Source organism: Ursus maritimus, unplaced genomic scaffold (genome assembly GCF_017311325.1).
Source record: "Ursus maritimus isolate PB19 unplaced genomic scaffold, ASM1731132v1 scaffold_27, whole genome shotgun sequence".
In the NCBI taxonomy this organism is placed as follows: domain Eukaryota; kingdom Metazoa; phylum Chordata; class Mammalia; order Carnivora; family Ursidae; genus Ursus; species Ursus maritimus.
This window is the reverse complement of record NW_024425230.1, coordinates 39,037,427-39,059,949: the sequence shown is the minus strand read 5'-3', so window position 1 is coordinate 39,059,949 and position 22,523 is coordinate 39,037,427. Positions and strand designations below refer to the sequence as shown.

The following is a 22,523-nucleotide window of genomic DNA, read 5'->3' as shown; positions in this document are numbered from 1 at the left end:
TGAAAGCTGTATTTAGAGGAAGGCATACCACAGGGAGTACGACCTTGCCATCCACTCTTAATCGAATGGGCCTTTGACCTCTTTTGGGGACATCCCACTGCTGTTGGCTTATTAGCTTTTTAGATTACTTGCAGTTTGCAACAGCAGACTGATAGCTGGACTCTACATGTCTCATCTTTCTTCTGATATACTCATCTTAGTAAGGACTTTTATTAAAAGAAGTTCTTCCAGTGTTATACGCAACTAATGAATCATCGAGCTTTACATTGGAAACCGGGGATGTACTGTATGGTGACTAACATTAAATATAATAAAAAATCATTAACTAAAAAAAAAAAAAAAAAAGTTGTTCTTCCAGAAAGAGATTGATCTTTTCTAGGCTGCTCACTGGATAAATGATTAGGATAAAAGAGTTAAGAGATTTTAAACCTTTTGAAAAAAAAAACAAACAAACTGGGATTTTATCCTGACCAATTTCCTGACTAACTACTCTGGTTAAGTTGTATGAAAATGTTTTTGTGTGAAAATTCTTTTGTCCTTCCACCCAACCTTTCTGGACAAAAGGTCTAAGTGAAGATTAAAAAATGACTGAAAAAATCTGAAGTTATAATTACTAAATGGGACCTATGATTTTAGGCTAAGGGAGGAAAAAAGCCAAAAAACCCAGACACTTGGGAAGTGTGGAGGAGTGGGGAGGGTACTAATGATCTTTGTTTTTCAGAACTGTTTCTCTTAGGGGGAAAAAAAAAATCCATGTAGTCTTGAAGGCTACTGTGAGTACTTCAAATGCAACCTGATTGCTGAGCCTCCCATCAAAACTGATAGACTATAAAAACAGGAAGTGGCCCTAGCCCCTGCACATTCCACAGCACGCCTCTAGATGTCATGATGCTCTTGAGGCAAATAAACTGATATCATAGACAAGTAAAACCATTTAACTGACTGCCTTTAGGCAGTCCTTGAGTCCCCACTGACTCTAAATTATTCAAACTGCGCTGGGAGCAGAGAGTGGGAGGTACGCCTGGTGGAAGGTCACACTGGGGCCCTGTTAACTGGTTCTACTTAATACTGTACAACCTGATTAGGGGTATTCCAACAATCATAAACTCTTTGTTTCCCGGGACAGCACATATGCCATCTAGAATTGTAGTTCTTGTGTGTGTACCCTATCATGACACTACATGAGCCCTGGACTGGCCAGAGCTGTGCTGTGCTGTGCTGAGCTGATGCCTAAGCCAGTTAATACAAAAACTTAAGGACAAATCCACATGGATTTTTATAACAGACCTTTACGGCTAAAGGGATTTGTTTTAACTAGCTAAGTCTAAGACCCCCTAGGAAGCATAAGTGAAGTCAATAGTACAAGTTGGTCTCACCCTGCTGCCAAGAGTTCTACTGATAATAATTTTACTGTACAGAGACGGTGGCCAAGAGCCAAGGGGGAAGACTATGCCAAAAAGGAACTAATATAGCAGAGACTGCCATGCTTAGAAAGGCCTGCTTGCAATGTTGGCCCCTGGCTGAACTTTGGAACTAGACTGGTAAACAGTTTCCTTCACCGATAAAAAATTACCCTAACTGATAAGGGTGGCTCATTGTGCCTAGACTGTTTTGTACGACAATATCCTTTAGCATAAACACCAGCTTTTGCTCTAGGAATCTAAAATTTTAGTGTCTTATCAGGCAGAGGGTATGTGACCAGCACCCAAAAAAATCTTGGGCACTGAGTCTCTCATGGGCTTTCCTAGGCAGAAAGATCACACAGATTACTATATTTTCATGGCTGGGTATGATCTCTGTGACTCCTCATAAGAGGGATTATAATTTTTTAACTGTTCATTAAAAAAATTTTTGAGGTAATTTGAGAAGAATTTATAGAAGAGTTACAAAAATAACAGAGTTCTTGTATAACTTCATTCAGTTTATGTTAACATCTTACATAATGATAAAACATTTACATATGATTTTTTTTAAGTAGGCTCCCACCCAACATGGGGCTTGAACTGACAACCCTGAGATCAAGAGTCACATGCTCTACCGACTGAGACAACCAAGTGCCCCTACATATGGTTTTTTAAAAAGTCTTTGATAACATTTTTTTATAAGAACCTAGGGAGAAAAGCACGTAAAGACAAAATGCTAAAAACTACTTAGAATTCTACATACCTTCCACTGATAGCATCCAGAAGTTACTCCAGTTGATGCCAATCCATATCCTTTTCCTCCACTGCCATGAGTTAAAATCTGTCCATTCTCTACCAGGCAACACTGAGCTTTCTCTGGGTCAAATGATATTTCTTGTATAGGAAGATTCTCATCTTCTTCCTCTAAATCTCCCTGCTTCTACCAAAAAGGAAGCTGGGTCAGTACTTTAGGATAATCCCAATATCAGTTAATATATATTCTAAGACTTGTTAGTTGGAGTCCACAAATATTTATTAAATATCTACTATGTACCAGGTACGTGCAAGCAACGGGAACACAATGATAATATAGCATGGTCTTTGTATAAAGCTTAAAGTCCAATTAAGGGCCAGAGAAATAAATAACACCAGTATTGTGAGAGAATAACAGAAGTTACGTGACCAGTATAGCAGAAAAATAAAGGTGTAAGGGTCTAAACATGCTTGGGAAGGATAAGAAAAGTATTCAAAAGAGGATGACTTCTGAGCTGAGACCTAAATAATAAGAAGGCATTCAGCCATTGGTCAAAGAAGAGAAAGGCATTTAGGGCAGTTATGTAGAGCATTGTGCCAAAGGATGGAGGTACAACAGAGTTCAGTGATTTATAGAAATGGCAAGCAGTGTGGAATGTCTGGAGGATGAGACTGGCAGAAACGGAGGCTAGAAAGAGAAGAAACAAAATCATGGAAGGCCCTGAATGCCATTTAAAGTTTGAACTTTACAGACAATAGGGAATGCTTATACAAATTTATATAGAGGATCTCTAATCAGATCAGTGTTTTATAAACATTGTTTTACCATGATATACAGGATGAAGGCAGAGAGATCAACTAGAAGATTACTGCCAGAGTTCAGGTAAAAAACAGTGAGGACTTTAATTTATTAACTCATTCAATGAGTATTTATTAAGCATCTACTATGTGCCAGGCATTATACCAGGTCCTACATATTCAGCAGTATATTAGATAGATAAGGTCTCTGCTCTCATAGAACTATACATATAAATAATAAAACTTATATACATATTAGTAAAATATATAAAATATACAAACTTTTATATACATATAAATAGTTCTAAATATATATATTTCTAATATATATTAGAATATATTTCTAATAATTTCTAATATATACATATATATTTAGAACTATTTAGAACTCATATTTTAGAAGGCAGAAACAGAAGATACATAAAAAAATATCAGGTATGTGCTATGTCGAAATTAAAGCAAATGATGTAACAGAGTATATGACAACTAACTAGGTTGAGGATCAGGAAAGGGCGCTCTGAAGAAGTGATAATTAAGTTGAGACCTGAACAGTAAGAAGTTGATGTCTGAAAATCCTATCTGAGGAAGTCTTCTAGGTAGAAATAGCCAGTGCAAAGCATGAAAGAAGGAACAAACACAGTGTGTTCAAGAAACAGGAAGAAGGCAAGCTGTTCTAAGCATAGTGAGCAAAGGGGAGAGAACAAGTAGCTCTAGATTTTATCCCAAAAATGATGAGAAACCATTGGAGGGTTTTAAGCATGGGACCGACACGGTATGATGTACAATTTAAAAGATCACTCGGAATCCCACGCAGAGAATGGACTGCAGGGAATTAACAACGAAAACAGACCATTTAGGGGGCTACCGCACAGTCCACACCAGAGATGATACTGTAGGCTTGGGACAGGGCGATGGTAGAGGAACTGAGGAGGTGGGCAAATTCAAGGCCTATTTTAAAGAGGAAACAACAGGACTTGGAGATGTTATGGATGGAGAAAATGGGGAAGGGGAGTGGTGACAGAAAGAGAAGAATCAAAGATGACTCCTAGACTTTTTAGTCAAGTCACTAACTAGAAAGATAGGAAAGCTGGGGAAGGAACAGTATCTGATAGAACTAAAAATGCTATTAAATTGGAGATGCCTACTAGACATGTGGTAAGGCAAGTAGAAGGTGAAAATGTAAGTCCAGAATTCAGGGAAAATGTTAGAAATGGAATTAAAACTTTGGGAAGCAATGGCATATGGGTCTGGGTGCAGGAAAGGGAATGGGGATGATGGTTGAAAAAAGAAGGGGTCTTAGGACCAAGCCTTGGGATACCCCAACACTTAAACAGAAGAGGAAGAACCAATAAAAGAGAATGAGAAGAAGCCACTGTACTGTGATAGAAGGAAAACCAGAAAAAGTGTGGACTCATGAAAACCAAGAGAAAGATTAAGGTAGCACATAAATGGATTTAAGAACTATTCAGGAAGTAAAATCAATGAGGCCTAGTGACTACATGGATGGGGTGTCATTAGGAAAGTCAGAATTCCCAAGAAAATACAGGTTTGGAAAGCTATGTGAATGGTGGTGCCACCAATTAAAAAATGGGACAGGGAGAAAAGTATAAAAGTTTGATGGGGAGACACCTGGGCTGGCATTTAATTTTGGAAGTCACTGCATATAGGTGAAAATGGTTCCAGGTATATTCTAGACTGCTGGAAAAGGTTACGACTATACCTCTGAGGGACAACAGAGTTTGGGATGGAGGAAAGGAGAACGTGGCACCAAAGAAATGCCTCTAGAGGGAACCAAGGTTTGGCAGAGGAATGGAGATGTAGGAGAAGGCAGTATTTCGAAAACAACAGAAGGCTAGAGTTTCCCGAGGCTGAGCAAGATGTGGACAAAAAAGTGCATCCTATATTTAGCAATTAGCACTTACTTTTGTCATTTAATTTCGATGCTTTGATGGAAGGTCAAAAATTGAGTTGAAGAGATAATGAGAACTAAGGAGTGGCTTATAAATATGTATAAAATCACTCTTCTGAGAAGCTTAGCAATGAACGACAAGTGAGAAGACATGGGAGGCTTCTTCGGTAAAAAAGTGATTTTGGGGAGGATGGGAATGAGATATGTTTATAAGTTGAGAAGAAGGAACCAGTGGAGATGGAGAGAGTGCAGAGAGAATATGGAATAACTGACAGAACAAAGTCCCTCAGAGGAGAAGGAGTCCAGAGACAGGAGACAGGATAGTCACTTGTGCTGTCTAAAATACCTTTTTGGAAGAATCACTTACCTGTGACTTTATTTCTTGTTCTTTTTCCTTTATCTGAATAGCATGTTTTGCCTGAGCAATGGGTGTCTCCCACATACAGTCCGACAGAAGGGAAAAGAGGCGTTCAACAACCTATTTATTGAAGGGAAAAGAATGATGAAATTTGTAAAAGGTAATTTTAAGTAATCATACATGTAACTGTGACTGTAATATTAAGTCAAATGTGAAATTTTATTATACCAATGTCCAAGCTACTTTGGGTGGTTTTAAGTTAGATATCCTTTCTTAGAAGGATCAGTTAACCCACCTTCTAGTAGGTTCCATTGCCTTCATGCTTCCTCCCTATATGGACCTCTCATGAGGCCATGCAACCTCACACACTTGTCTCTCTAGAGGCCCGAACCTAGCAAAAAATTCCACAGATTTTCCTTTCCTTCTGACCCTCCAAGTATTCACTATTCCCCTACTCCTCACACCCATAAGCTTAATTTCTTTCTCCTTGCTTGGAAATGAAATAATAAGGCAATCTCAGAAGCAGAAGTTTTACTACTGTATAAATGACACATTTACAACTAGAGAGACTATAATTTAGATTTTGGGTGAATTATGTTACAGATATGAAAAATATCTTCAATAGCTTAAAGAACAGAAACCTGAGCCATCTGATCATCTTCTACACCGGATTCACAAGCTGGCAGAACAGCCTCAAGGACGTGAAGTGCAAGGAGCCTCGTTCTTAGGTTACCAACTAGAGGAATACCTGGGAGGGGGAAAAGACATTTTTTTATTATCAGTGTGACTTACATTCAAAGTGTAAATGAACTTCCTGAATAAAAATATCTCAGGCTCATAAGCATTTATGGCTGAAATGGACTACACTTCAACCTATTATCACAAGAATTCTGGACTCATCCTACACCCATTAATGTACATGAATATTCATGTTTATATCTCAGTTTTTATGTATATATAAGATTTATTTATTAGAGAGAGAGGGAGAGAGAGGGGGGCACGTGTTTGTGGGGAGGGGCAAAGAGACGGGGAGAGACAATCTTAAGCAGACTCCTAACTGTGGAGCCCGACGGGGGGCGGGGGGACGCTCAATCTCACAACCCTGAGATCATGGCCTGAGCCAAAACCAAGAGTGGGACGCTTAATTGACTGCACCACCCAAGCACCCCTTTATTTTTTTTAAGATTTATTTATTTATTTTAGAGAAAGAGAGAGAGCACCCATGCGTGGGGGGGGCTTTCTATGTATACATAAAGGGAATAGCACTATCATAACAACTGTGCCAGGTACTATGTTATACACTTCATACACATTAACTCTGTTGATCTTCACCAACCCTACATCATACCCGTTTTACTGATGAGGAAACTAAGGCTGAGAGAAGTGAAGTAAGGTGACCATAGCTCAGCAGAAGAATTTTAAATAGGTCTGTGACTCTCTAAAGCTCAGGTTTACCATACTCTTTCATGGCTTCTTCTCCATTAATGCCCTGACCGCCTCCCAGAGATTGTCAGGATTAAGGGGAAGTGAACAGTTTGTACGTCTCTAAAGTAAGCAAAGGCAGAGGCAGAACAGTGATGCTCATTCCATACCTACTACCACAACCATCAATTTTTACTTCTGAAATCAGATTTTTCTTTTGATCAAGTAAGTACTCAGAAAATAAAAGTGTTGAAATCGAGGTCAAAATATCCAATGCTGTTCCAGTCCGGCACTATCTGAATGAAATACGCGTGATGTGTAAAAATACTCCTGTGATACAAGGCAAAGGTCATATACCTGAAGAACACTTCTGAGATGCTATATTTAGAAGCACTTCTGTCCATTTGGGGGAAGCCATTTTTGATTGAATTGCTTTTGAAGATACAACTCTGCGAAGAAAAACTAAAAAATCCCCCAGATGCAGTTCGGCTGCATGTTGTTTCCTAAGAGCAGCTGAAGAGGGAAGAGACAAGTTTACATTACAACCAAAAATCAACAGGAAAATGTCTTATATCAAGTAACGTGTCGACTGCAGGAAGTCCAAACTTAATTAAAAATTTAAGTTGTCAATTAGCTGCTGAATTTTTAAAACCTGAAGAACAGAACGGGGAAAGGTCAGAAAATAACGCCAAGCTTAAAACATTTTGTACATTTGTGTACAACAGTGAGGCTGCTAAAGTATGTGTATTTGGTTTTGTGCGTTTTTTTATAGCTATGAGAACAAGAGTTATCTATTCAAATCTAGAGTTTTACTAGGTAGAATCTGAAGGAAACTGTCGGTGAACCCCCTTAAAATTGTATGGAAATTGTGTATTTGCTTAGTAAAAGAGTTCACAAACTTGGATCACATTTTTAAAAAGTCCATGATCTCCCCCAGCCAATCAAGTTAACAATCACATCTCTAAAAAACACTTTGTGCTTTCAGATTCTACAAAGAAACAAATTTCTAGGCCTGCGTCCGATGTGCCTGAGGACTAACTCCATGTATAAAGATCTTTCATACAAACGCGCCCTAACCAATCTTCCTAGTTTTTCCACCGGCATCAGTACCAGACTCTCTCTCGTCCTCCCTCATAGTTTCCCTCCACTCTGTGCATTTTGAGGCCAGAGAACTATCTGCTCTTCCTGCAATACACCATGTTCTATCACCATCCAACACCTTTCATACCCTCTCAGCCTGGCAAAGTCCCACTCAAGAGTCAAGGGGAAGAAGGATGCCAGTGAGGCAGTTGCCCAGAATGTCAATCTCTAAGGGGCACAAAACCATACAAAATCCTAACAATCTAAAGGCAGGTATACACAGCACTCCTCTCAGGAAGATCCTGGCATGTCAAATTAAGGAATATACAGACAAGTCACTTTAGAGGGAGACCCCCATCCCAAGGACCACACTTAGATGGCCAGGAATCTACCTTCCTGTCATAACTGGAGGACTTCTGTTCTGCTGAGATGAGTACGCAGGTCTATGACAGAACTAGAACGCTGGTGATAATGAGAGACCATTGTACTCTTCTGCTACAATTCCTCTACATGGTACTCTAAAGGTCTTTGCTTAAATGCTAATAAGCAAATATTTTAATAATATCAGTTTGAAGAATATAAAATTATTAGCCTGCCCTGGGTACCCACGTATCACTCCAACCTTGTTCGTACACATTCCTTCAAAATCCAGTTCAAAAGCTACCTCTTCTATGTGGCCTTCTCTCTGGGTAGAGATCCTTGGGAAAATCTCTTTTATGAGGCCTCCGTCCTACCCCCCTATCCTCACTCCCAGCAAGTTATCTCTGTAACAAGACACTAAATTAATTAAGTTAACTGAAGTTTGGAGGCCTTAAAAATAAAGCTGGTTGATACACCTTGGTGATTCAGTTTGTTTCAGTAACAATACTATATTTGAAATGAAAGGTACACCTTACTTACTTTCAGTTAAGTATTTTATAGGGTTTGTGGGGTTATTAAACGCTGACCACTGTGTGTGACTAGAGTCAGTCTCACTCCCAGCCATCCCCATGAATAGAGAGAGTACATCAGCATTCTCTCTAGGATGACCTGAGAGGAATGGATGTGGATTCAGTCTGCTGTTACGCCTGCCGAGATTCACTCACGGAACGGTTTCTTTCTTCACTGGATATGGAAGGGCCCAGTTTTCCTGGGGACCTACAGGTTGAGAAGTAGCTCTATTATGTCTTACTTGCTGTTTGTACGTACAGTATTCAGCACAGAATGGTGAGAAACTATTACCTTAACCACCCTGCATTCCTCACTGGATCTCAGGAAAACAGGAGGCAGCATCAAAAGCTTATGTTTATCTTACCATGTCTTGTGAGTCTGCCCATGCTCTTTGTCTCAGTACCATACTCTCTATACGAACAGGGAGAAGGAATTTGCCACAGGTTCAGCCTCCGAAACCAAAAGTTGGTCCTTAATCAGACTCATACATCCTCCTAGATTCTGACTTAAGAAATTTAGCTCTTTCTTCTGAGCTTCTTGTATTATTACACTGTAATTATTTGTTGGCATGTCTGCCTCTCTCATTACCTTAGAAGGTTCCTGAGGGCAGAGACAATGTTTTATCATTTTTCTATCACAGGGTATTTCCTCTATCCACTCATCTACCTCACAATATTATTTAAATATTACTTTATCTAATTTTAGTATTATTAACGATTTTAACAGAGAGGATTTTAAGGGCTCCCAGAGTTTATTATGGTAATAAGACATGGTAGTTTTGCAAAAACCTTTTAAACAAATGACCAATTTTAAACTTTTATTGCTTAATTATGCAGCAGACAAAGGTAGCAAGCACTTCTGCTCCCTGCTGTTCAGGGTTTAATTCTACCGAAATACAATATTCACTATAGTTTTTTAAAGCTATGAGCAGATGGCCATATTATAGCAATGAAATCTATGACAATTAAATATAATAAGTTTTTTAGTGACCAGGAAACATAATAGCCTAGCAAGAAGTTCTGCTATTCTAATTCTAACCTAATTCCCAAATATGAAAACACTTAAGTCCAGACTATGATTAAAGATGGCTGTCAAGATCAAATGCTAAGAAAACATAACCTGGGAGAATCAGTGACCTAGAACCTCTGGATTCTAGACGCAGGACAGTCAAGAAGCTGAATCTAGAGAGGAAGCAATATGGTCACTGCATCAGGTTAACAGACTCTAAGGAGAGGAGATTCAGTCAGAAGCTCATCTAAATCATACATATTTAGAAAGAAAAGGGGTTTATAAATGAATTTAAAAAAATTCCTTCACGCCTCACAACAGAAAGAAGTCTACATTCTAATGATATTCATACAACGAGGATTCAATAAATGCTTGTGAATAATGACACAGAAAAGGGTTTATTCTACCTCTGAAGTCTTTCTTCTCAGTTTCTCCACTGGAGTCAACTTTTTTTTCTTCTTCTTCACCCTCTTCTCCTTCCCCTTCTCCAAATGAGGCCATAAGTAGTACGCCAGCTTGGGATAACAAATTCTTCAACTGACTACAGAGTAGGTCCAACAAGGACTGAACTACTTTGGGGCTCAGTTTATCAGCATATGTCCTATGTGAAGTAAGAGGGAAAGAACAGTGGTAATAACACAGCTGGGCAATTGTTTGTACTTAAACACATAAAGGAGATTAGGGGGAAATGGCAATTACTAAAATGTGAAAAGACTAGGTCCCATATAGTTCCACCGAGACATCTATAATGCTCACCCTGTAGTGATGGCTAGAATCTGGAGCAATCTTGTACTAGCCACTTTTAAAGCTGTGCTAAGCTGGGAAACTCCCGTCTTTGGCAACAACTGTAGAGGCTGTCCTAGCATGGTGTCTGTGCCACACAACTGCGACAAGACGTTTAGCAGACCAGTGGAAATTGCCAAGGAAACATCCACTGGTTGATAGTGAACACTCAGGGCAAAAACTGTAACCAAGAGGAGACGTTGCTGGGCTTCTAGAAAAGAAAGAAAAAAGAGAGAAAGAAAACTGAGAATTCTCTTTGAAGTAAACAAAGCATTTACTAAAATAAATCATATTCCAAAATATAAATAGTAACGTGGAACACTATTACATTTTCAAATATTTATTCTCTACCGGCAAACTGACCTACTAATGTTAAAACAAGATATAGAACACCTAAAGTATCTAGCATAAAATGTAACTTGCATCTTACATTTGCAGGGGCAGTTACTCACCAATGTGATGCTTGTTTGCTTGGAGAGCTCTCTCTAGAGTAGCAGATAATTGCTGATAAATCTTATGCACGGCCACCTGGATTTCAATCTGAATATTTCTTTTAGCGGCTCTGATCCCATCCTGAATTATATATAAAGATTTACTTTGCTATTAGTAACAGTAACACCTTCTACCCAAATAAAAATAATAGCATTTTATCCCACTCTATGATAAAGCCTGATGGTGATTTTTAATTATTCAGTGTATTTCAGTATATAAAAGTTTTATAATAAGTTTATACTTAAAAGCTTGACAATTCTTGATTCTATATAATCTCTCTCCTTTCCCACAAAGCAATTTTTCTTCTCTAAATATGGAAGACATAAAGACTACACTTAAAAAAATTTTTTTTCAAGCCATCAGGGAAACTAGGTAAAATGATCAAGTGTAAATGTAAATTCTTGAAATCCATCCTCGCAAACACCAATCCCTATCCCAAATTAGATCTATCTCTATCCGATTTCACTAAGGGTTAAGAAAACTGAGCCAGCAAAGAATCTAAAAGAACAACAGTAAAAATGGCCCACCTGATCCGAACTGTATTACTATTACCCAGGAAACTACACCAATGAGATATCTTTAAGAGTCATTTAAAAGTCTTTGTAATTTTAAACCTCAATCTTAAATACCAGAACATTTAGCATTATTAAACTGATTTTGTAAAAAAAAAAAAAAAAAAAAAAAACACTTATATAGATATATACATATATACATTTATAATCTGAATGTACTGCAAGGTGTCATCCTCACACAACAGACCCATCACCCACCTGATAGTGATGCAATCGACCACTCTCTCCTTTGGCTCCTGCATGTCCCACAGTGCCTAAACCAAAACACCCTGCTAGAAACTGCAGCCTCACAGATGTGAGCAGTGTGGATGACTGGAAGCCTGAGCTTGACCTGCTTCCTGCCAGAGAGATGCTACCTTTTTCCTCCATCCCAGACAACAGAACGAGGATCTGGTGAAGTGCTTCTAAACGAAGCTTGAGAAAAGTAAAATAAATATATTTTAGACTCCTTCACTAGACTGAGACACAAAGGAATTCCAACACAGATAATATATTACTTAGCACACAGAAAACTGACATTTCTTAGAAATCTATTCTATTAAACATTTATTTTATTATTATGACTTTTTAAAATCAAAATATTTCTAAAAACTCTATAATTATACTTCAGTATAAAAGAGTCTACATAGGACAATGGGGAAAATAGATTTGGGTATAAGAGACCTAATTTCAAGGCCAGACTCTTCCACCTACTGTGTGATCTTGGGAAACTCATTTAACTTCCTGAATTTCAGTTTCTTCATGTGTCAAAAGTGGCTAATACTGTAGTACTTTAACCTACTCACACAGCTATTGTGATGTTCATGAGAATAAATACGTGAAGGTTTCAAAACTGTAAGGTACTATGATTATTGCTTCCTTCACTTCTAAAAAAGTTATATAAAATGAATAATGTTTAATTCAAGAATTAGAAAAAGTATTTCTGAAAGGTTTCTCTGTGATTCTCCTGAACATCAGGCTCTATCTTCCCTAGGAAGACAATACCTACCACTGTGGCCAATCAGCCTATCGTTTTTTTTTAATAAACTTTTTATTTTGAAATCATTGTACATCTAATAATTGTACAGAAGAGTTGAAAGATGGTACAGATGGTTCCTGTATGCCTTCCCCCTACCTTTTGCTAATGTTATCATCTTGGGTAACCATGGTACATTTATCAAAACTACGAAATGAACACTGGTACAACACTATAACTAAGCCACAGACTTTACCTGGATTTCACCAGTTTTCCCATAATGTCCCTTTTCTGTTCCAAGATCCAATCCCAGATAGCCTGTTGCATTTAACTGTCATGTTTCCTTAATCTCCTTTAGTTTGTGACAGTTTCCATCTTTCTTTTGGAAGAGCTGTTCATTTATTTTATCGAATGTCCTTCAGTTTGGGTTTGCCTGATGTTTTCTCATTATTGGACTAGAGTTATGGATTTGGGGGGAAATACCATAAAGTCCTCTTCTCATCACATTTCAGAGATGCATGATGTCACCATAACTTATTACTGATGATGCTAATCTCAATCACCTGGCTAAGGTAATGTCCGCCAGACTTCTACAATGTAAAATTACTCATTTTTCCTCCCTTTTTATACTCTGTAAGCCCTGAGCCGGTAAGTCCAGCTTACTCAGAAAAAAGGGGGAATTAAGCTCTACCTCCTGGAAGGAAGAGTATTAAAGAATCTGTGTACAGGGGCACCTGGGTGGCTCAGCTGGTTAAGTGTCTGCCTTTGGCTCAGTTCATAATCTCGGGTCCTGGGATGGAGCCCCACATCAGCAGGGAGTCTGCTTCTCCCTCTCCCTCTGCCCCTCCCAGTGCTTGTGTGTATGCACTCTCTCTCTCTCAAATAAATAAATAAAATCTTAAAAAAAAAAAAGTTTGTTTGTATGTTAAAACCAGAGTAATTAATAAATATTTTAAGGGAGATATTTTGAGGCTATGAAGACATCTTATGTCTCCTTGAAGTTTTGCTAATTTTAGCATTCATTATTATTACTGTGGTGGTCTAATCTAGCCCTTTTTATTTCTTTTATGTTTTTCAAAATAATTTAATGACAAATATGCCATCTATTTCTGTATCACAATAAAAGAAAAGACGCTTAACTTTATATTAACATATTGGAGATACTTATTTCCTAGTACACATGTTTAGATTATTTATCAAACATTGCTAAAAATAGAGAAAAGCTCTAACAAACTAAAGAAAGTAACTTTGTGTCTCCCAAACATTAATATCAAGTAGAAAAGCAGCAAGCAATGATTAGCTATGTTCATACAGTATTTTAATAACCCAAGAGGTAATTTTCAATACAACTATTTGATCTTTTTTTCACATAATTTTGTTAATGACATAATTTGAAACATCATTTTAAAGTATGGATTTTAGCATGTCTCTTATGAAGGTTTCTGCAATCTAGCCCTTTTTAAATGAAGACAAATAGGTCAAAACTGGAGGCTCTAGGAAGCAGATCTGTATGCTCACCAGCCAGTCTCACTCTGGTTTCTAGGAGACAAGGAAAGACTTATGATTAAAGTATCTTGTTCTAAGAGACGGCAATTAAAAATGTACTTCTGTCCACTTCAAACAAAATATTATGCTGTTTTAGTTATGAGAGTGACATCAAAAAGTTCAAGTGGAGGAAAGGGAGAGGGAAGGAGTAGAAGAAAAGTTTTTCCTACTATTGTGCATTCAGTGATTTGATTTAAGTTTCTGTAGTGCCTCACGAGGCATAAATATCAAAGACTTACTTCTGCCCTTAACTGCTGCTGTTCCATTGCAATGATGGAGGCCTGGGGACTTGTAGACATACTTTCCTCCGGTTCCTTAAAACCTGGGGCATTCCCCACATCTCCACTCACAAAGCTTACAACATTTTCAATCAAAGTGTGAACTCCCAAAGACTTGGTCAGATCAAAATCAGACTCAAAGGAGTACGAGGAGTTGCATAACCAGTCTCTGCTATGTTTCAGGCGAGCCCAAGAGTCACTCAGGGATTCCAACTGACTGTGCAAAGGACCTACATACAAACAGAACAAACATGTATCAATGACAACCAAGTAGAGCGTACATTTTGAAGCTAGATGAGGGCTGAGTGCTGCTATCATACCAACTGGTGAGAAATGGACACTCATGTTTGAGTACATGCATGCATTAAGTGAATCGGAGCAAAATGCTTTGATAAAAAACAACAAACAAACAAAAACTAGAGCAATGTAAGAAAATAAAGGGAAAGCCCTGTTTGACGATCAGTGTCTCTGTAAGCGCTTTAGCAACACGCTGCCACAAGAAAAAGAAAGGCAGAAGCTGCTCTCAAAATGCTTAGCTTAAAATGCTCTGCAGTATTAAACCAGACCACCATTTATGAACAAAAAAGAACTAGACACTTGGGACACTGCTGGTAAGGCCTAATAGTAATAGGACTTCATCTGTTTTAATATTATTTTTGCAAAGAGTAAGTTAAGACTGAGCAAAGAGTCTACATATCTACAATGAAACATTACCAAAAAATGAATATAGAAGGGCAAGTAAACTTACACAAAAAGGAGACACAAACATCACCCTTTGGGTTTCATTAATATAAGGAACACTTTCACTGTGTCATAGGCATATTTATTTCAGGTTGTGAAACTCCTATATAGAGGAAGCAAAGTTTCACAGACAAGAATATATGAGATTTACTGTAAAACGATATCTATTTAAAATTACCAAGTGACGTCACAATAGTTGCTCAAAGATATAATACCATTAGTTTTGCCGGTGGGCATTTTCTAGACTAAACAGACTAAAACATTAGAAAACAAATATGTTAATATGTTTGAACTCAACAACTGTCCCAGTCACATGCCAATATTAGCTTTAAATAAATATATAAATGTCCAGTTCTTACAAGCCTTCTTTTTTTTAATTTAATTGATCTCAGGTACATGAATTAGATTAATCATAATCCTTGGCTCATGATATTCTCTCATCATTGGTCCACACATGGCCTGCTTCTGTATTTATTTTTAATAAATGTGAACACAAGAACTAGAAAATTGACAGTACCTTGTATCTACCTATCTGTTCCTCTCTCCCTATCTCCTCCGAGCTAAGGCTGTCATTATCCCTAAGCTGGGTTTATCATTCCTTTGCTTTTATTAATGCTAAATATTGGTTTATCTTATATGAATTCATTCCCAAGACAAAGAATGTTAAGTTTTAGTGGGTTCTGACTTTACAAAAAAATATCATTTTATGTAAATTTTCTGGGCATACTCTCTTTCATCAATATAATACTGCCAATATTCATTCACATTATTGCATGTAGCCACAGTTCATTTGTATGAGTGCTGTATAATGTCCTATCATGTGAATATACCAAATTTCTCTACTAGGAATGCATCTTAAGGTACCCAATAAAATATGCATTCCAAAAATTATATTTGTTACACAACAAGATGAAAAAGATTTGGGAAGAGAACTACTTAAACACTAATGCCCACAGAGAAAACAAATTAATACAATATTGACTGCTCAACTTATTTCTGAATTACTACACTGGTGTCAGTAAAACCGCAGGAATTCAAAATCAGATGTAGAAATTCAGCTAATATTATAAAGTAACTGAAATAATTTATAAGCGTCCTACTAGAATAATTTTAAATGGTAATGAATATATGGTTTATCTGCCTTCCATGTTTCAGCAAGAATTCTTAAAATTAAAAAAGGCTGAATTTTCAGTTTTACTGAGCATAAAAAATAATCTGAAAAATTCCCCAAATTGTATAGCTGAGTATTTTTTCACATAAAATAGAAAAGAATAAAAAAATCCAAAGAATAATGTCAAGGATGGATAACATATTAAATTAAAAATGATATTTAAAGAATAAAGCAGAAGCTAATAAAAAAAAGGAATAATCATTTTCCATTTCTTTAAGCACACCAAATTCAGAATCTGGACATAGCCTTAACTTACAAATGACACTTTTTGGCTCTTTGCATTGAACTTCTTTGTTCAATAATAAAATTTCAGGATAAAAAGTTCTTCTGTTTTCCAATATTTACAAATTACTTTTCAAAATGAAAATAAAATGTACAATGAGCTAGTGTTAGAACCACAGAAGTAAAGGGGACCTTGAAGATTATGTAGTCCTCAATTTCCAACTGAGGAAGGAGAGACTCAAAAAACTGATCTGTTAAATTAATAACACTAATTCCTTAATTTTATGGTAGGGAGGCGATCTTGCATATTCCTGTTACTAATCGACATCACGAGTCTCTAGTCCATGGAAATGTCAACTGCCTGCCTACACAAAGGTTCACTGTGAAGAATATACAAAGAGTGAACTGCTTTAATAGACCCCAAAATGTTCTAGGAATGGGTGAGCAACCCATTCAAAACCTCTCTGCAAATTAAAGCAGGGGCTAAAGTTTTTGTATAAAGAGTCAGACAGTAAATATTTTAGGTTTTTGTGGGTCGTAAAGGTCTGCTACAACCACTCAACTCTGCTGTTCCTGTTGCAGCCATAGACAATACATGAACAGATGAGTGTGTGGCTGTGTTCCAACAAAACCTTATTTATGAAAAAAGGTAGCAGACCAAACTTGGCTCACTAGGCATAGTTTGCTGAACCCAGTGTAAAATATGCAACTTATTAGGTTTAAGACCCAATCAAAACTTTGTATGACTAAAAGAAAGAACAAGAAAACATGATATGAAAGCATTAGGATAAATAAATAAACAAATAAATAATCATAACCCAAATATTTAGGTTGACATAAAAAAATACTTTAAAACAAAAACTTACATTATGGAAATGAGAAATGAAAGAACTCTTAGTCTTTTAAAAAAAATTGTAACAACCTGATAACTTTGGTTTGTTCGATATTATTTGATCTGAATATAGGAAGTACTGTGTCTGAAAAGTACAACAAAAGCTTCTATAGAGTAATTGTGACTAAGACCAGTTCTTACTTAGTATTAATTCAGAGTCATCTACTATAAAAAGAAAATATAAAGTCCAAGAAAATTTTGAGATTGTTTACTTGTCCTTACAACTTTGGTTCTTAAATGGAATTTTCAAAATGAACATGGCAGAGCTGCAATACATACTTTATAAACCATAAAATATGTAGGCAAGCTAAAAGGGGAAAAAAATTAAACATGCCATCATGTACTTGCTTGAAGCTCTTCTTTTTTCTGGGGCTCAACTGGCCAAAAAGGAGTAAATACACTACCACACAAGAATCAGAAGACAAAAGGAGAAATTTGATACAGGAGACAACATTTACATTTGTTCTTCTTTATATAATCTAATTTGAAATGCATAGTTACAACAGCATTTCACCCAAACATGTTATACCACGAAACACACATGCTGATAAATGTTTCCAGTACTATTATAGCTGTAAACCCCTAACACTTTATTTAAAGACCCAGGGAATAAAAAAATCAAACCATGTAATATTTTAACTAAGAAGACTCCTGATGTTGCTTCTTAAATTGTTGCTTTGGGATCCCCACCATATTTCACTGCATCAGCTTCAGCTTCACTATGAAAACTGAAGTTAAATATCTGCGAAAAGGTATCTTTCAGTGAAGAATGAGCTCCGTTCTACACAACTACAGCAAGTCTTTTAAGTATTTATCAAAGTACCAAAATACCAACACATTTAACAGCTTTGTCAAAAATTCTGACAAGCTGCTATAAGAATTAAGTGTGTTAATATGTTTTAAGTGATCAGAACAATGACTGGCGTATATAAGCAGTTTATAGGTGTTTAAAGAATGCAAATGTTCTATTATCTCTGAGGAGCGAAGCAGAAATAATGTTTCACCTATCCCTTTTTAAAGTGATCTATGACTTTTTTTGGTTTTAGAATTTAACTTCCATGCCTCTAAAGAGCTGAGCAAGTTGATGGAGCTAAATTTATTTGCTCACTTTGCTCTACTCCCTCCTGTACGTGCTTACTTGGACCAACTATGGAATATTAACTGGAGTGAGGGAAGAAGAAGCAATCATCGCTCAACAGCATGAATCCTAGTATCTCCAATGCCAAATACTGAAATTACAGGCACTAGGCACTCCCAAGGAGAAGTCTTTGGAAGCACAGTAAGGGCAGCTGAAATGTGTATACAACCATTAACTGTTATTGATACATCCATTTAATTTTAGTAAATGGGACATAATTAGACACTTACCTCTAATTTTTCTTATTAGGTTTTTAATAACTCAGGACCACTGAGACTAATAATTACAAAAGCTATGTGAGGGGAAAAGTTTACATTTTCTCTTCTAAATATTGGAAAGGGGTAAACAAGTGTGTAGAAGAATTCTCACTTAGCTAGACATCTGCTTGTCCTTCGTAGCTCAAGTTAGAATCAGAACACCTAAATGGCCCCAAACAGTTCTCAGACTTGGTAGGTTCATTTGCCCAACTGAAGATAGGCATACTAAGACTTATAGCATCTGGTCCATATTGGCAATAAATAAGGAAAAAATAGGGTAGCTTATTTTACCATTATTTAAGGGCAAAACAAAACAAAAAACCCACCATGATCAGAAGGTAGTCACCAAATATACATGATCTTTAAAAAAATCCTTTCAAAATATATTCTCCTAATGTATTTTCAGTGTTTGTTTCTTTTAAAGATGGAAATTCATAAAAAAACTATTAAGTGTACATTTTCATTGTTTAATCCACAAGCTCTAGGATTCATGAGATTGAAAACTACTTATTTTTGCTGCCCTTCCTAAAATAGTACTTTTTCTACTTTCTAGTCACCTATACCTAGGAACAAAGCCATCAGATTTCTTTTACTCTGGGAACATTAAACTGTAATGATTACTAAGATAAACTGGTACCACATTAAGTGATATCATGAAAACTTATATAACTACTTTGCCTCCCTATTATAATTTCCTAAGTGGGTAATTAAAAAAAACTTTTCCCATGAGGTCCTATGTTTGCTTTTCTGTTTTCAACAAAATAAAGTTAAATTCCAAAAGGTTAACAGATTTTGGTACTACCTTGAGCTTTTTGGAGAAGGTAGTTTATCCACAAACAAAATTTGGATTAATGGCTTAATTCATTTTTATCTACTTAGATCTAAAACTACAAAAACTCCACATCTACTTACAGGGTAATAGTTTAAAAACTTGAATAGGTACCAACTCTAGGACAGTAATTCTGAAATGTTAGAGTAATTCCTCCTAAGTAATTTACACTCAAATTCTAGGTTATGCTTAATTCAAAGATAAAGATACCACTTTCTGTTTTATTCTGAACATTACTTTGCCACACGCTGTCATGGCTACTATTAGACTAAATCTCACATTTATATTTCCATAAACAAGATAAGGATTTGAGAGAAAAGAATAATTTTAGCTAACGGCCTATCACATATAAATATAATTAGGAAGCTCTTAAACTACAGACTGGATCCCTTACACTACTCGGTAAGTCTAGAACCATCTTCTCTCTAGCACCAAGTGACATGCATTCATTAACATAAAAGAAATTTTAGCAACAGGGCTCACGTAAGCTAACCAAAAATTTAATTCCTAAGTCAAGTGGTTAAGGAAAAGAATTCTCTGGCGAATTATGGCATGTGAACCACCAATTTTCGAAGAATCAGAAAATAATAAAGTACATGCTGCACATTATACTAAACATCATTTAATTTTTTTCATATACAAATACCTTATAATTTTTTTAGAAACCCAGCAGCTATGTTATAACCCAACAGATATGTTACAGTCTCCAATACAGACTTTCCAATAAAGAAAGCACCAGTTCTAGTCATTATTCCTAATATTTCAGAAAAATCATTCTCTGTATTCTAATTATAATTAAAGGACAAAATATTGCCATATTTGATTCTACAGAAGTACCAACATTTCTTCTTCTAAGTTATAAGCACAAAAATGAAAAAACATGTGTGTGCATTTCTTCTCCTCATTCCTCAGTTTTCCTTCATTTCTCATTTTTTTCCCTGTGAGGGGGAACCTAACATCCTGCCAAGGAAACTATGAAGAGAAGTATTTCCTTTTGAAGTACAGAAGATGTAATATCACAGGAAAAAAGATTTTCCCACAAGCTTTTAAAAAATTGCCACTAGTGCCAACTCTGAACATCTCACTTTTCACAACCACAGTATAAATGGGTTTAATAAAAATGCCAGTTAATAGAGAACAATACTTGGAGAGTTTTTAGTTAACCTTGAATTTAGATTCTCTGAAACTGCTGTCCTTTCCATCCATCTGTATACATAACCAAGAGTTAACTGTATTATCCACTAAGACAGAGCTTCTAACAAACAAGCTTAACTCTTGATGACACTCTAAAATTGTTCCTCATGGGAAAATTTCTGCCTAGAAATCCTAAGTTCATGCCTTACATGCTTTATCTTAAGAGACAGAAAAAAAAGTGGAACCTTTCTGAAAGTGTGCCTGGGTACGTGGGAGGGTGAACGCAGCAGGGTGAACCACTGAACTAAAACACAGCAAATCATGTACATAACCCCCCATAATGTAAAGCATTGCTTCTGGAGTTAAACAGGACTTTTTACAAAGTCAAAACACATGACAAATGAGAAACAGAATAGACTACTAACTCCTAGACAGTTCTATATTTTAAAAGGGCATATATTTTAAAGAAAATGATTTTCCTTTTAAGTCTTCCAACAAGATGTTTCTAAATTTGTTTCTGCAGTAATGCTTCAATGACAATCCTATCTAAATATATCACATATAAAAAAGCTACTTCATTTAACCAGATTTTTAATTTCTTAATACTTACCTCTTTTTCTATGAGATGATGCCAAATCCAAATCAACATTTCGTCTTCCACTCTATTAAATTAAAAATAAATAACATTCAATTGTGAAAAGTATTTTAAGATTAAGATTTAATACATTAGAATAAACACACATATAATTATAGCAATGTGCTACTTATTCACAAGTCAAGTCAGACTAACAATACAAACTCTATAAAAACTCACTGAAAACAGCATTAAGAAAGGCCAGGTACGTAACCCAGACACTAAAACACAAAGTCAAGGTATACACTAACTAGCATCGCAAAATAGCCTAAGTTTTTCTTTGTTGTCACCTATTCTTCTTTGAAATCTTTGTCTTATTTTCCAAACACACTATGAACTTATTAATACCCTCTAGATGTCTAAAGCCCCCTGTAGTAAAGTCCTGTTTTGAAAAATTATTACTTGCTCTATTCTCACTTTATGTTCTTTTCAAAAGCCCCACTGGTCTTGGCTAGGTGTTCAGAGGAAGAGAATCTGACGAATCCAGAAAAATAGAAACAGAAAAATAACATAGTCCTAAACCTTCTAGCCGTATTTTAAAAGATTTTAAAATGTTTTTAAAAGCCTGTTAAATATAAAAATCTCAAACTGGTGAAACTGCAGATAGCTCAATAAAAACAGTGAAGGCTCTCAGGAAGAAAAGAAGCATATTTCCATTGGGGAGCGGGTGTAGACACCTATCTGCTCTGCTCATACAGCCAACCAAACACAAACCATAGGTGGCTTATTTATGCACAGACTTGACATTATGGTCTTAGGAATTTCATTCATACTCTATCACACAATAAAAAAAATTGGTGGCAAAGAAGAAAGGTTGCAGAAATGACAAAACAGACTCATTTAGGAATGCCATTGTAGAAAATTGTTACCTGGTTACACACAGACACATGTACCCACATTACGGATAAACACATTCTGTCTTACACACACACACACACACACACACACACACACACACACTCACCAAAAGTAAGTATAGTGTCAGGCTGTTTGGTGCTGGACAAAACACCAAATGTCACAATAGCCCCTGAAAATATCACTGTGTCATGCAATAAAATATTTTTATCACACAGTACCTCTGTCATGAGGGCTCATGGAAGAATTTTATCTCAGGCCTCAGAACCAGAATTATCTGTGTTTCCCTTGAACAACTGGTTTGTTTTAGATACTTTTAGACACTGAATCCCGTGAGTCATGCTTTTCTTGCTTGGTGGTTCAC

The 22,523-nt window shown here is 36.4% G+C and overlaps 1 protein-coding gene across 1 annotated transcript in view; it reads right to left on the bottom strand.

Annotated features, from left to right (window-relative positions):
* The window catches only part of HERC1 (HECT and RLD domain containing E3 ubiquitin protein ligase family member 1), a 166,055-nt gene that overhangs the window by 64,970 nt on the left and 78,562 nt on the right, over positions 1-22,523 (bottom strand). The window contains exons 25-34 of the mRNA XM_040643136.1: positions 21,281-21,332; positions 14,248-14,516; positions 11,707-11,922; positions 10,897-11,017; positions 10,418-10,655; positions 10,069-10,262; positions 7,001-7,156; positions 5,863-5,969; positions 5,231-5,341; positions 2,167-2,343 (exon numbers count right to left, since the gene is read on the bottom strand). Of these exons, the coding sequence (XP_040499070.1) occupies positions 2,167-2,343; positions 5,231-5,341; positions 5,863-5,969; positions 7,001-7,156; positions 10,069-10,262; positions 10,418-10,655; positions 10,897-11,017; positions 11,707-11,922; positions 14,248-14,516; positions 21,281-21,332 (1,641 nt within the window). The remainder of the gene's footprint in view (positions 1-2,166; positions 2,344-5,230; positions 5,342-5,862; positions 5,970-7,000; positions 7,157-10,068; positions 10,263-10,417; positions 10,656-10,896; positions 11,018-11,706; positions 11,923-14,247; positions 14,517-21,280; positions 21,333-22,523) is intronic.